Source organism: Heloderma suspectum, chromosome 9 (assembly GCF_057233095.1).
Source record: "Heloderma suspectum isolate Gila_16-S chromosome 9, 16-S_ref, whole genome shotgun sequence".
In the NCBI taxonomy this organism is placed as follows: Eukaryota; Metazoa; Chordata; class Lepidosauria; order Squamata; family Helodermatidae; genus Heloderma; species Heloderma suspectum.
The window spans coordinates 27,120,600-27,134,308 of record NC_139466.1 but is presented as its reverse complement, the minus strand read 5'-3'; the positions used below and the strand labels follow the sequence as shown (position 1 = coordinate 27,134,308).

The following is a 13,709-nucleotide window of genomic DNA, read 5'->3' as shown; positions in this document are numbered from 1 at the left end:
AAAACCTTTAAAATACATCATATAAAATATAAAAAACCATTCATGTAATGACATAGAACAAATAACACATGCAACATATACAGTCAGGGCCAGAAATATTGGAACAAGGATAACTGTTTCGGCAGTTGGCCTCTGCACACCACCACACTAAAGTTGAAAGGAAACACACCCAGATGGGGGTGAAGTCAGGACTTTCAGCTGTAATTCAAAGGGCTTGACAAAAGTGGGGCACTAACCATTCAGGAAGTACAGCCAGTGGCATACACACATACCCATCGTTGGTGGCTCATAAGTAATGGAACAAACCAACATCATTTCAAACTTAAGGATCGCCTTTAATACCTGGATGAAAATCCTTTGCAGTCAATGACTGCCTGAAGTCTGGAACCCATGGACATGACCAAATGCTGAGTTCCCTCCCTCGAGATGCGTTGCCAGGCCTGTACTGCAGCTGCCTTCAACTGCTGCTCGTTTGTGGGTCTTTTTGCCTTCAGTCTTGTCTTCAGTAAGTGAAAAGCATGCTCTATTGGGCTGAGATCAGGTGACTGACTTGGCCATTGAAGAACAGCCCACTTCTTTGCCTTGAGAAACTCTTGGGTAGCTTTTGCTGTATGTTTTGGGTCATTATCCATCTACAATATGAAGCGGCGTCCTATCAGTTTGGCAGCATTCGGCTGAATCTGAGCAGAAACTATAGCCCTATACACTTCAGAAATCATCCTGCTGCTTTGATCAACAGTCAGGCCATCAATAAACACCAGTGACACGGTTCCATTGGCAGCCATACATGCCCATGCCATAACACTGCCTCCACCATGTTTGACAGATGATGTGGTATGCTTTGGATCATGAGCTGTTCCTTTCCTTCTCCATACTTTTCTCTTCCCATCATTCTGGTACAAGTTAATCTTGGTTTCATCAATCCAAAGAATCTTATTTGAGAACTGGGCAGGCTTTTTTAGGTGTTTGCTGGCAAAGGCTAATCTGGCCTTTCAGTTCTTGAGCGTTACCAGTGGTTTGCACCTTGTTGTGAAGCCTCTGTATTTACATTCATAAAGCCGTCTCTTGACTGTAGATGTTGACAACGACATGCCTACCTCCTCAAGAGCGTTCTTGACCTGGCTAAATGTTGTGAAAGGGTTCCTCTTCACCATGAGCAGAATTCTGCGGTCATCCACTTTAGTTGTCTTCCGTGGTCTTCCAGGCCTTTTGCTGTTGCTGAGCTTGCCAGTTAAGTCCTTCTTTTTCAGGACGTTCCAAACTGTTGTGCTGGCCACTCCCAATGTTTTTGCTGTCTCTGTGATGGGCTTATGTTGTTTCCTCAGCCTAATGATGGCCTCCTTCACTCGCATGGACACCTCTTTGGACCGCATGTTAGGAGTTCCAGTGAACAGCTACCAAATGCAAATGTAACACTCAGAACCACTTCCAGGCCTTTTATCTGCTTGATTGGTCATGGGGTACCCAGGAAACAGGCCACACCTGGCCATGCAGCTGCTTGTCAGCCATTCGTTCCATTACTTATGAGCCACCAACAATGGGGGGGAGGGTGTATGCCACTGACTGTACTTCCTGAATGGTTAGTGCCCCACTTTTGTCAAACTCCTTGAATTACAGCTGAAAGTCCTGACTTCACTCCCATCTGGGTGTGTTTCCTTTCAACTTAAATGTGGTGGTGTACAGAGGCCAACTGCCAAAACAGTTATCCTTGTTCCAATATTGCTGGCTCTGACTGTATCTAGAACAATTTAAAACAATCAGCCAGAGACGATCAAGAGACTCATTCTACGCTGCCAAATACCTGAGAAGAGGGCAGTTTTAACCTGGCGCCAAAAAGATAATGATGTTGGCGCCAGGCGGGCCTTGTCAGGGAGATTATTCCATAAATGGGGAGCCACCACCAAGCTCCTTGTTGCCGCCCTCGGAGCTTCCTTTTTCGTATATTATGTATAGTGCCCCTAAAGAAGGATTTATAATCTGAATGCGTTGGGCCAAGAATAGAAAGTATTTTACTAGTAGCATCTGGAGTTTCCTCCCCTGTTTCTTGCTGTTTGAAGTGCTATCCCTCTTTTTGCATTCTGGGCTTTTGCCAGGACAGGTGGCTTTGCTACTTACATGGTGAAATGTTGCATGGCTGGCTGGGGGATGTTGGGAGTTGTAGTCCCAATATATCTGGAGGGCACCAGGTTGGGGAAGGCGGAGATAGACGCTTGGACTTGGCAACGGGGTTGTAGACGTTTCTGTTGGTTATGAGGAAACTGCTGATTTCCTGTTTTTGCCATGGAATTACTAGCTCCCTCGTATCTCCTTGATGTGAAGAGGGAAGGTATGGGAGAGGGTGCTGCCTTTGAAAAGCCCCCCCTACCCTCTTCTGCCAAGGAGGGCATTGGTACTTGTTTCTTCCTGAGCCATCCTCACAGTCTCATTCAAGCATCCCGAGGGAAAGCTGAAGCAGGCACATGCATTGATTCCAGCAATTGTTTGACCCCAAATGATCTCTGCTTGAGGGTGAACTGCATAGTTGATGGTGCACGTTGAGCAGGAGAATCAGGAGCAAAACCAGTGCTGTGCCGAAACCCCACCTGCCCTTTCTCAAGCTGTTCGTTTCCCTGAGAAAGAGGTGGTTGTTTTTCTCCCTCTTGCATTGGGATATTGAGGATTTCTGAGAAATTTCTCTGCGTTTAGGGCTTCAGTGCTTGCCTTACTGTAAGGAGGTGCTGGAGGGGTGTGTGCGTGCACTTTCTTTTACCATTTCCCCCATTCCTGTCTTTGCGGCCTGTCTGGCTTCTTGGAAAGCCCCTAGAGAACTTAGCCAGGATTTCCTCCCTCGGGGTTTTCCAGTGCTGCTGCCTGCTGAAGGCCTGAATGCTGAGCGAAGAGTTGTTGTTTTTGTTAAAAGGACTTTTAATTACTTGGAAGCAAAACCAAAAAAGCCTCTCTCCACTTTCAGGCCCTCAGCAGGCAGCAGGACTAGAAAGCTCCAAGGGAGGATGCAGGGCCGGCCCTATCATAAGGCAGAGTGAGGCAACTGCCTCAGGAGGCAGATCCTAGGAGGCAGCAGTGGGAGTCCCCCAGCCATTCAACTCCCTTAGGAGGACAAAGCTGTCCTGCATCCCCTAAACTGCCCTGCTTTCCTCCGGTGTGATGCAGGACTCTGTCCTGTTGCTAGCATTGAAGTAAGGTTCAAGTGCCAGTCCAGTTGGTTTCTGTACCTGGAATAGAAGGGGGCACCATTTGTTCTTTGCCTCAAGCAGCAAAATGTCTTGGGCTGGCTCTGGGAGAACGTCCTGGCTAAGTCCTGTAGGAGGCTTTCGAGGAAGCTCAAGCAGCCAGAGAGGCTACAAAGAACACAGAATGGGGGGAAATGGTAAAAGAAAGAGCACGTATGCCCCTCAGCCCTCTCCTTACAGTAAGCTAAGCACAGAAGCCCTGCATCCTGAGAGAAATTTATCTGAAATTCTCACCCCTTCCCACATTTTTGGGGTGCAATTTCTTTTTGCCTCTCCCCCCCCCCCGCCCCCACGAATGGTCAAAAATAAATAGATCGAAAAATTCAGCACAGTGCGAAGCAAAACAGCGCGGGGGGGTGTCGTTTTTACTTTTTAATTTGCTATTACATTTATATCTCATCTTTCTTCTGGATATGTTCCAACTCCTCTCCGTTTTATCCTCATAACAGCCCTGTGAGGTAGGTTAGGCCAAGAGTCAGTGACGGGCCCCAGGTCACCCTGTGAGCTTCGTGTCCAAGTGCGGACTACGGAACCTGGATCTCCCATGTCCCGGTCCATCACTCTAACCACTGCCCCACACTGGCTCTCATCTCTATCCCTGCTAAGATCATCTACCGGGCATCAATGGATCACAAAACTAGTCAAGTACAAGTGATGTGGACAGGACTCATTTTTTTCTCTCTCTCATTCTGTCTGCAGGCCCTGTTCGTGGACAACTGGCGAGTGCTGCATGGCCGGGAGTCTTTCACGGGTTACCGCCAGCTCTGCGGCTGCTACCTGACGAGAGACGATGTGCTAAACACAGCCCGCTTCCTGGGGCTACAGGCTTAAGGTGGCCTGCCCTTCCGGTGGCTGGGGGCTGCTAATCCAGGAACAGAAGAGCATTTTGTATACCTCAGAGACCTGGCCTCCTCCCACTAGAAAAGGAGAGGTCCCCGCAGCATTACTTGATTATTAAGCACCCATACAGTTCAATGCCTTTTCTTCACTTTCACCAATCTTTGATCCCTGATTGTTTGGTTCCTCTTGGCTTGAAAAGCACAACCCATTGGCTCAGCTTGAGCAGGATGGAACTGGGAGCCATGTATGTGCCTGCTGCAACACTCCAGCTGCCAGATCTCGTGCCTTTCGATGTTTTAAAGTGGTAATAAAACTTGCCTCGGTTAGCAGGCGTTTTGTATGCAGACGTTTTGAAGTTTATCAGTCACAGCACGTGGGTTTCCTTGGAAATGGGGGATGGTCTCAAGGAATGTCAAACTGCAGCAAAGCCAGTCTATGGGACTCTTCCCCCCCTTAAAAAAAACCTCCAAAAAAACACAAGTACCCAGTGTTTCAAGGGTTAGCTTCACCTCTTTTCTTTCCCACTGAGGGCTGGTGGCCTAAGCTCACCATGCGATGGGGAAAGCTGCTCCCAGAAGCTTTAGGGTGAGGGGAGGGAGGAGAGCAGCAGATCTGGAGAGGAAGGTCCTTCCTTCCCAGTTCTGCAAAAGCTGACTCTGCAGGAGCAACACTAGGGATATGTGAACCAACAAAACTCGAGCTCACCAAAATTCTCCGAATCTCAAAACTCGTTCTGACTCAAGTCTGTATCGCATTGCAAACCTTGTTTTTCTCTTTTCGCACGAACATCCGTGTGTATTTTCATGCGTATTTTTCCAAATGTATGCACCAATTGTGTGCATCTTTGAAATGTACACATTCTTCTCCCATGGATTAAAGTGTCTTTGTGCGCATTTTTCAAAAGTGCAAATTTGTTTAATGTGCATTTTTGAAAAGTATGCATGCTATTGGACACATTTTTTTTTGGTCCGCGAATCACATTGCAAACTCAGAAATGTACGGACTTTGACCACAGATTGGATCTGAGCCCAAGTTCTGTCCAGAAGCTGCAGGTTGGGTAAATCCTGATCAAAACCGAACTATAACAAACTTCTCATGCATCTCTATACTTCGCCATTTCTCCTTTCCAGTTTCCTCCATTGTACGGTTTCTGCCATGGTGGCTTACTCCAGCCCACCCAAGCAACCCCTTGCTGCCCGTTCTGCTTTTGGGGAAAGCACAGCAGCTGAGTCACGTTCCACACAGGTTCCTTGCCTTGTACTTTGCTACTTTCTCTATCCAAGGAATTAACTCCTGTTTGCTTTACTGCAAGACAAGGGGCTGTACCTGTCAGGATCTGGAAGGCAGTTGAATTGGAAAGCTGGAAGGAAGGACAGATGAACGGAAAGAACTTCACTGACTTCTGTGCTCCTTGAGTTGGAGATGTCTTCGCCAGTTCAGCAAAAACTAGTTGTGTTTTGGCCTACGGCATTTATTGCTTTTCTCAGCGACTGCCTTTATGCTGGGCCCTTGGCAGGAAAAGAAACGTGACATTTCTGCTGGCATTGAAGCGAATGTCTTGGGCACGCGGGTGAAGAACCTGCATCAGTCAACTTTTCTCATGGTGACCCTAGCCATGCCCTTCGGAAAGATCTTTTCACCTGGGAATGGGATCCCTAGAAGCAGCAGTCTCTAGGGCTGGTGATGTTTGGGTACGTGCTGATGAGGAAATGTAAGCCATTCACCTGGAGTATCTTGCCATGTGTCCAGCCAACCCAGGGGAGCTCCTGCTGCCATCAAACCCCTTGGGCAGGTTTAAATATGGAGGTTGAAGGCTGCTACTTGTGGGGGACACAGGAAGTCATTATCTGTCACTACTCATGAGAAAAGAGCCCCTCGAGGAGCAGCTGGGAGCCTCCTTTTCTGTTCCTGAATTGGACGTAAATCCCCTTCCTCCTGCGTTGGATTTGTGGCAACACTTGCATTGTTGACTATTGTTAATGGTGGAGCCCTTTTAATAGAACTTGGGATGTGGGCTGCTCACCTAGATTTTCAGTTCGTGCAAAGTCTCAAGAATGGTTGTGTGCACACGTGTGTGTACGCGCATTTCGCACTATGATGTATTTTGGAGTCGAACGCTCAAGGGGCGTTGAAAAGTATTTTTAACTGCAGCCAGAGGGAGGTGTCGCGGTGGGTCTGTGAGCTCAAAAGAAGATGGCCAAAGTCCTCCGTGGCTTGGGCCTTGCTACTTTGGCGACCTGCCGCTGCTGAGCTTGGCAAGATCTTGGCTCAATCCGTTTCCTGTTGCTGAAGCACTTCTGCCATTCGCTGGGTCAGCAGGCTTCCTTGGCCTGCTCGGCTAATGGGAGGTGTTTTTTTTTAGCAGGGGGCAGGATTAGCAGCCAGTTACTAGCCCCATATGATCGAAGTAAAAGTAGGACTGGAGCTGGGTGGGTTGATCTCTTTCAGGTGCATGAGGGTTTGGTTTTTTTTGCTAGGGTTGGCCTTGGACATGCGAAGCTGCCAAGGGAGAGACCCATACACGATTTTGTCCATCAGGAGGTGGTTGCACGCTCCCTCGGTGGAGTTTTTGGCACTCTGTGACTTTCCCCTCTTGGATCAAGGTGTGGCAGAAAGTTGGCTGGATTCCTCTAGGAAGGCCTAGAAAGAATAATCCCAAGATATGGTCTGAAGGCACAAGAGGCAGCCACCTTGCTGAAGCTAAGCAGGCCTGGGTCTGGTCAGTGCTTGGAGGGGAGACCACCTGGGAAGCACACGTAGCCACCTTGAGCTCCACAAAGGAAGAAAGGTGGGATATAAATGTAATAAATAATAAAATAATAATAAAGCTGGGGTGCAGAACCTCAGACCTGGGGCTCACACCTGATCTGCTTTGGGTCCCACTCTGGCTCTCTTGTGTTCCCCAGGTGGCCCCACCCCCTTTCCCCCAACGGCCAATCATTTGGTGATTGTCCAGCTTTTGTGCCGTTTTCCCCCAATCTGGAAGTTTGAAATGCCTCTTCTATGGCCTTGTTATTGGTAGTAAGGGGTTTAACCTCAAATAGGCTGGTATTTTGCCCCGCCCCCTTTCCCTTAAGCCCTGCCCATCACTGGAATGCAGCTGCCCCCTCCCTCCACCCTGAGAGCTTATCTGAAATGAATTCGGACCTCAGCTGAAAGAGGTTCATTCACCACCTCTGATCCAATGCTTAATGTTATTAGGTGCTAAAGCTGTATTTGGGCTGTACCCCTTCAGACTGCAGAGAAGGCAGGAGAAAACCTTGCATCATTTAATGCTTCTCCAGGGGACAAAGAAAAGTCCTCCACAGATGTCAGGGATACAGGTTCTAGAATCATAGAATAGTAGGGTTGGAAGGGGCCTACAAGGCCATCGAGTCCAACCCCCTGCTTAATGCAGGAATCCAAGTCAGAGCATCCCTGACAGATGGCTGTCCAGCCTCGTCTTGAATGCCTCCAGTGTGGGAGAGCCCACCACCTCCCCAGGTCATTGGTTCCATTGTTGTCTTGCTCTAACAGTCAGGAAGTTTTTCCTGAAGTTCAGCCGGAATCTGGCTTCCTGTCACTTGAGCCCATTATTCCGTGTCCTGCACTCTGGGATGATCGAGAAGAGATCTAGCCTAGCTTCCCTGAGAGGCTAGTTTTCTGCATGGAGGGGATTTGTGGAGGGGGTTAGTTTATTTGGATGGAGGAGCGTTCCATCCTGAGCCCCTACCTGCTATCTAAACTCATACAGTCAACAGGTTGACCACCTCCCTGAGATGTAGGCCTATACGTGACTCCCTTGCTTCCCCCTACCCCTCTTAACATGGGTACTTCAGTTGCATTTTGTTCTCTTGGCCTTCCTGGGAGCCTGAACAGGGTTCAAATTCCTCTCAGTGAGTCAACTTTCATTTTGAGTCTCAAAGTTAGTTTGCAAAGAGCATCCACTCAGGCCCCTTTTCTGACATTATTTCCCTAGTGAGTTTTAAAGTGTGCGGGATACACGATCCTGTGGAATGAAGCAGGCAGAAAGACAGAGGCCTAATATGAAGGCAGCGGGTCGTGCAAATGCTGCTAGCTGCAAAGCCTGCCGACCTGACCCACCCCCGGCACTCTGCACCCTTCCGGGCCATTGCTTGGGAGCTGCTGACTTTCTGAAGTGGGGCTATAGACACCTGACATTTTGTAAGAGCCGAAGAATGAGGTGCAAGTGTGAGCATCATTTATTGCAGAAACCTTGGGAAGATGCAGACCTAGGCTGGTGATTTGTGCTGCTGATCAGCCACTCTCCTAAACATGCACATCTTACAAGCAGGGAGACGTAGCATCATCAGAAGTTGCCTCCTTGGCTGTCCCCTCGTACCCACCCCTCTGAAAATCTATGCCTTTGTTGCTCTGGTTGGGAATAGCTTGCCTTTACTGTGACATGTTCTGATCCAGTTTTGTAATGGACTTCTTCTGCAACTCTTTCTTTGCTGGTAATAAAAAGATTGTGGCATTTCTTTTCTGAGCTGCGGAACAGCGGCTCAGTTTCCGTCTAAGTGTGTGGTTTATGCAAAGCGCAGCCTAAATACTCTCAGTTCCAGCAAACTTGTCGCAGGTGGGAAATACTTTCTCTTTTGCCGGTGACCATTTGCCAGCACTAATCGTGATCCTGTCTCCATCCAAGGGGGGAGAACAGGGAATAAGGGAAGCGTCTGTGACTTGCATAGCTTTTAGCCTGTCTTGCAACTGAGCAGGAGCCAGATTAAATGTAAACCGTGTAAATTTGCTTTGTGTACATTTCTACAAGGGGTGGAAGTTGGCTTTCCTGGGCACAAGATTTGAGTTATCTGGGTGCAGCAGGATCAGGCCAAGGTCCCATCTAGTCCAGTCTTCCCCAGCCTGGATTCTTAGAACTTCCATCAGCTCCACTCAGCATGGCCACTGGCCAGGGATGATGAGAAGTTGGAGGCCAACAACACATGGGGACCCAAAGTTGGGAAGCACTGATTTCTAGTCCAGTGTTGTTTCTGGCAACAGCCAGATGCTTCTGAGATGGTCACAAGCGGTTCATGAAAGCAACAAATAGCCCTCCTCTTTTGCTTCTCTCCAGCATTTGGTAACTGGGGAGAAGCTGCCTATTGCCAGAGAAGTCCCATTAAGGGAGGGGTAATGAACCTCAGGCCTGGGGGCCAAATCTGGCCCTCCAGGGTTCCTCAGATGGCCACACCCCCTTTCCCCAACTAATGGTCATTTTGTGGTTTCCAGCTTTTATGTATTCCCCTCGCCCTCTTTCTTAGAGGTTGAAATGCCTCTCCTAAGGCTTAGAAAGTGGCAGTAAGAGCTTTAGGCTAAAATAGGCTGGTATTTCAAATATTTATTTATTTAGGGCATTTTTACCCCACTCTTCAGCTGAAAAAGGCTCCCAGAGTGGCTTACAAAGATGAATATTTGTAAGACAGTCTCTGCCCTCAGGCTTATGATTTAAAAGACACGACACAAAAGGAAAAGGGATTGGAAGGGAGGAGGGAAAAGAAAGCAAATACATCACTGACCAATGTATTGGGCTAGGTTGGTCTCCCCACTGTGATTATCTTCCTGGGAGGCAGGAGGTGCAGCCCCCCAGTGGCCCTCACTTCTCCAGCTGATGAATGATAGGCTGGTATTTAAAATATAGGTAAAACATAGGTAATAGGTTGGTATTTAAAATATTTTAATAGGCTGGTATTTCCAGCTTTTATGCATTCCCCACCCCACCCCCATTCTTAAAGGCTGAAAAGGCTCTCCTAAGACTTAGTAAGTGACAGGAGTCACTTTTAGCTATTTAAGCTAAAATAGGCTGGTATTTTTTGGTTCTTTGGCCCCGCCCCTTTTGACTTCAATCCGAGCCACCACTAGAATTCAGTCCCTCAGAGCTTCTCCAAAATGGAATTCAGTCCTCAGACTGAAAAAGGTTCCACAGCCCTGAGTTAAAGTTGATGCTGCCAAGCTCCCTGCCAATTTTTGATTGCTTTAGGGCGCAATCCTATTGAGATAGGCAGCCATCTCCAAACTGGGAGGTGACCGCCTATCCTAAGCAGAGCAGGAGAAGCACAGAGCGGATCGTGCCCTCTGCACTTCCCCTGCCCTACTTTTCTGGCTAGACAGACGATTGCGGCTGTCTAGCCGCGAGAGCACGGAGCAGGGCAGGAGGCTGCTGTATGACACACAAGATGCGTCGTACACACAGCTACGCTCACCCCGCCCCAGAACGCCCCCTGCCACACCCCTTTCTGGCCCCTCGGTGATCCTCTTGCGAGCGTGGAGGATGGGGCAGAAGTGGGGGCAGGTCCGTTTTCTGGGAACTGACCTCGGAGTGTGGGCTCTGAGGTCAGTTCCTGGAAAACAGCATATCCTATGGCCATCTAGCCACTGTCTAGTGACCATAGGATTGCTTCCTCCATTATTTTTTAACTGGGAGGCTGGCATGCTGCAGAGCAAAGTGCTGCCCTCCAGTGCCATCTGCATTTGGGCTCAGAAGAGGGGTTTGGTGTTTTGGAGCTCAGACCCATCTCTGCTTAGAGATCTTAGGTTCTTGGCCAAGTTCCTTTTCTTTTAGCCTCACCAGTTTGCCTTCTGGGAAATGAGTGTTTTGTGAGTGGCCATGCCCACCATGGCAGCCATTTTGTGAGAGCACCCATGACACTCCCCAAATTCCAAATGACCCAAAATGGTTGGAGATGCCTGGCTTAATGATTAAGCTACCATGGCTAATATCCCTCGATGGATGTATTCTCCATGAATTCGCCCCATATAGTTTAGAACCCATCTAATTTGGTGGCCATCACCACATCTTGAGGTCATGGAATTCCATACATTAATTGGAGCAGGGGGGAGTCATAGAATCATAGAATAGTAGGGTTGGAAGGGGCCTACAAGGCCATCGAGTCCAACCCCCTGCTCAATGCAGGAATCCAAGTCAGAGCATCCCTGACAAATGGCTGTCCAGCCTCATCTTGAAGGCCTCCAGTGTGGGAGAGCCCACCACCTCCCCAGGTAATTGGTTCCATTGTCATATTGCTCTTACAGTCAGGACGTTTTTCCTGATGTTCAGCCGGAACCTGGCTTCCTGTAACTTGAGCCCATTATTCTGTGTCCTGCACTCTGGGATGATCAAGAAGAGATCCTGGCCTTCTTCTCTGTGACAACCTTTCAAGTACTTGAAAAGTGCTATCATGTCTCCCCTCAGTCTTCTCTTCTCAAGGCTAAACATGCCCAGTTCTTTCAGTCTCTCTTCATAGGGCTTTGTTTCCAGTCCCCTGATCATCTTTGTTGCCCTCCTCTGAACCCTCTCCAGTTTGTCTGCATCCTTCTTCAAGTGTGGTGCCCAGAACTGGACACAGTACTCCAGATGAGGCCTAACCAGTGCTGAGTAGAGGGGAACTAGTACTTCCTGGGATTTGGAAGCTATGCTTCTATGAATGCAGCCCAAAAGAGCATTGGCCTTTTTTGCAGCCACATCACATTGTTGGCTCATATTCAGCTTGTGATCGACAACAATTCCAAGATCCTTCTCGCTTGTAGTGTGGTTGAGCCACGTATCCCCCATCTTGTAACTGTGCATTTGGTTTCTTTTTCCTAGGTGCAGAACTTGGCATTTATCCCTATTAAATGTCATTCTGTTTTCTGCCCAGCGCTCCAGTCTATCCAGATCACTTTGAATTTTGTTTCTGTCTTCCAAAGTATTAGCTATCCCGCCCAATGTTGTGTCATCTGCAAATTTGATCAGCATTCCCTGCACCTCCTCCTCCAAGTCATTAATACAAATGTTGAAGAGCACTGGGCCCAGGACTGAGCCCTGCGGTACCCCACTCGTTACCTCTCCCCAGTTTGAAAAGGTCCCATTGATAAGCACTCTTTGAGTCCGATTCTGTAGCCAACTGTGGATCCACCGGATCGTTGTTTCATCTAGCCCATTTTGAGCTAGTTTGCTCATCAGGATATCATGGGGCACTTTGTCGAAAGCTTTGCTGAAGTCGAGGTATATGATGTCTACAGCATTCCCACAGTCTACAAGGGAGGTTACTTGATCAAAAAATGAGATCAGATTGGTCTGGCAGGACTTGTTTTTGACAAATCCATGTTGGCTTCAAGTAATCATGGCATTGTTGTCAAGGTGCTTACAGATGGATTCCTTTATCATCTGCTTCAGAATTTTCCCAGGGATTGATGTCAGACTGACTGGTCTGTAGTTCCCAGGTTCTTCCTTTTTACCCTTTTTGAAGATAGGGACAACGTTAGCCCTCCTCCAGTCATCTGGCATTTCACCCGTCCTCCATGATTTCTCAAAGAGAATAGACAGCGGTTCTGAGAGTTCTTCTGCCAGTTCCTTTATTACTTCAGGATGCAGTTCGTCTGGCCCTGGAGATTTGAACTCATTCAAAGTAATTAGGTGTTCCTTGACCATATGCCTATCGATCTCAAGCTGCAATCCTGCCCCTTCAGCCTGTACTTCGCCTTTGCCAGGGGGGTCATAGCCCCTCTTTTGGGAGAAGACTGAGCCAAAGTAGGAACTGAGCACTTCTGCCTTTTCTTTGTCATCTGTTATCGTTTTGCCATCCTTATTTAATAGCTGAACCACCATTTCTTTCCTCTGCCTTTTACTATGCACGTAGCTGAAGAAAGCCTTTTTGTTGTTTTTAGCATCCCTTGCTAACCTCAGCTCATTCTCAGCTTTAGCCTTCCTGACGCCATCCCTGCAATTCTGTGCTATCTGCCTGTACTCTTCCTTTGTTACTTGGCCTTCTTTCCACTTCCTATATGTGTCCTTTTATGTTTTCAGGTCATCCCTAAGCTTTTTGTGAAGCCACATTGGCTTCTTCTCTTGTCTTCCACCTTTTCTTCTTGTTGGAATTGTTTGTGATTGTGCCTTGAGAATTTCCTTTTTTAAAAGCTCCCACCCATCTTGGACTCCTTTTCTCGTTAGCGTCGCTTGCCATGGGACCTTACTGATCATTGTTCTGAGTTTTTTAAAATCAGCTTTCCTAAAATCCAGGGTACGCGTTTGACTACACTCAGCGTTTGCTTCCCTTAGAACCAAGAACTCAAGTACAACATGGTTGCTTTTCCCCAGAGTTCCTGTAGCTGCTACTTTATCCACTAAGTCATCTCTGTTGGTTAGGATCAAGTCAAGGATAGCCGATCCTCTAGTTCCTTCTTCTACTTTCTGTAGGAGGAAGTTATCCGCTACACAAGTCAGGAATTTCCTGGAGGGGCCATGTTTTGCAGAATTTGTCTCCCAACAAATATCAGGGAAATTGAAGTCCCCCATTACTACGACATCATGCTTCCTTAAAACATTGGCTATTTGCTTTTCAAAAGTTTCATCCTCATCTTCTCCTTGATTGGGTGGCCAGTAGTAGACTCCGACCACCAGGTTCCTTTTATTCTTTGCTCCATTTATTTCAACCCAGATGCTCTTGATGGGGCTACCAAGCTCCTCCTCCTGTCTTTCTGTGCAGAGATATGTATTTTTCACATTCAGTGCAACCCCACCTCCCTTTCTGTTCCTCCTGTTCTTTTTGAACAAGTTATATCCTTCAATTGCTGTATTCCAGTCATGAGAGTCATCCCACCAAGTCTCAGTTATACCTATCAGGTCATAATTTCCCTCTTGTATTAAGAGTTCAAGTTTGTTCT

General features: G+C 47.8%; 1 protein-coding gene across 9 annotated transcripts in view; it reads left to right on the top strand.

Moving 5' to 3' along the window:
* TMLHE (trimethyllysine hydroxylase, epsilon) overlaps nucleotides 1-9,718 on the top strand; it is a 48,847-nt gene extending 39,129 nt beyond the window's left edge. For all 9 annotated transcript variants that reach the window (XM_084813971.1, XM_084813968.1, XM_084813970.1 and 6 more), the window contains one exon: nucleotides 3,930-9,718. In XM_084813971.1, coding sequence (XP_084670097.1) covers nucleotides 3,930-4,061 — 132 coding nt within the window. In that variant the 3' untranslated portion in view covers nucleotides 4,062-9,718. The remainder of the gene's footprint in view (nucleotides 1-3,929) is intronic.
* The last annotated feature ends 3,991 nt before the right edge of the window (nucleotides 9,719-13,709 follow it).